The sequence below is a fragment of the Cystoisospora suis genome, assembly GCF_002600585.1.
Source record: "Cystoisospora suis strain Wien I chromosome Unknown contig_323, whole genome shotgun sequence".
Classification (NCBI taxonomy): domain Eukaryota; phylum Apicomplexa; class Conoidasida; order Eucoccidiorida; family Sarcocystidae; genus Cystoisospora; species Cystoisospora suis.
This window is the reverse complement of record NW_027153124.1, coordinates 48,996-49,241: the sequence shown is the minus strand read 5'-3', so window position 1 is coordinate 49,241 and position 246 is coordinate 48,996. Positions and strand designations below refer to the sequence as shown.

Sequence of the window (246 nt, the reverse complement as noted above, 5' to 3'; positions counted from 1 at the left end):
TTCTTTCTTTCATTCATTCTTTGACTTTTTTTCCTTAACTCTTTATTTTGTATCGCGCCTGGGGAAGGGGTTCAGCTGACCTTGTCCCAGAGTTGCGCAGCGAAGTGGATTGCGTCACGAGCAGTCCAGCAATTCCAGAATCCGTCGCATCCGATAAGAAGAAACTCGTCAGAATTTTCATCTAAACAGAACTTCTTTACGGTCGGGATGCACGAGACTCCATAGCGCTTCAAACTAAAACACATA

At 44.3% G+C, this 246-nt stretch overlaps 1 protein-coding gene across 1 annotated transcript in view; it reads right to left on the bottom strand.

Moving 5' to 3' along the window:
• Positions 1-246, bottom strand: part of CSUI_000859 (protein phosphatase 2c domain-containing protein) — an 11,565-nt gene that overhangs the window by 3,206 nt on the left and 8,113 nt on the right. Inside the window, exon 7 of the mRNA XM_068061066.1 lies at positions 81-234. Within this exon, the coding sequence (XP_067926963.1) occupies positions 81-234 (154 nt within the window). The remainder of the gene's footprint in view (positions 1-80; positions 235-246) is intronic.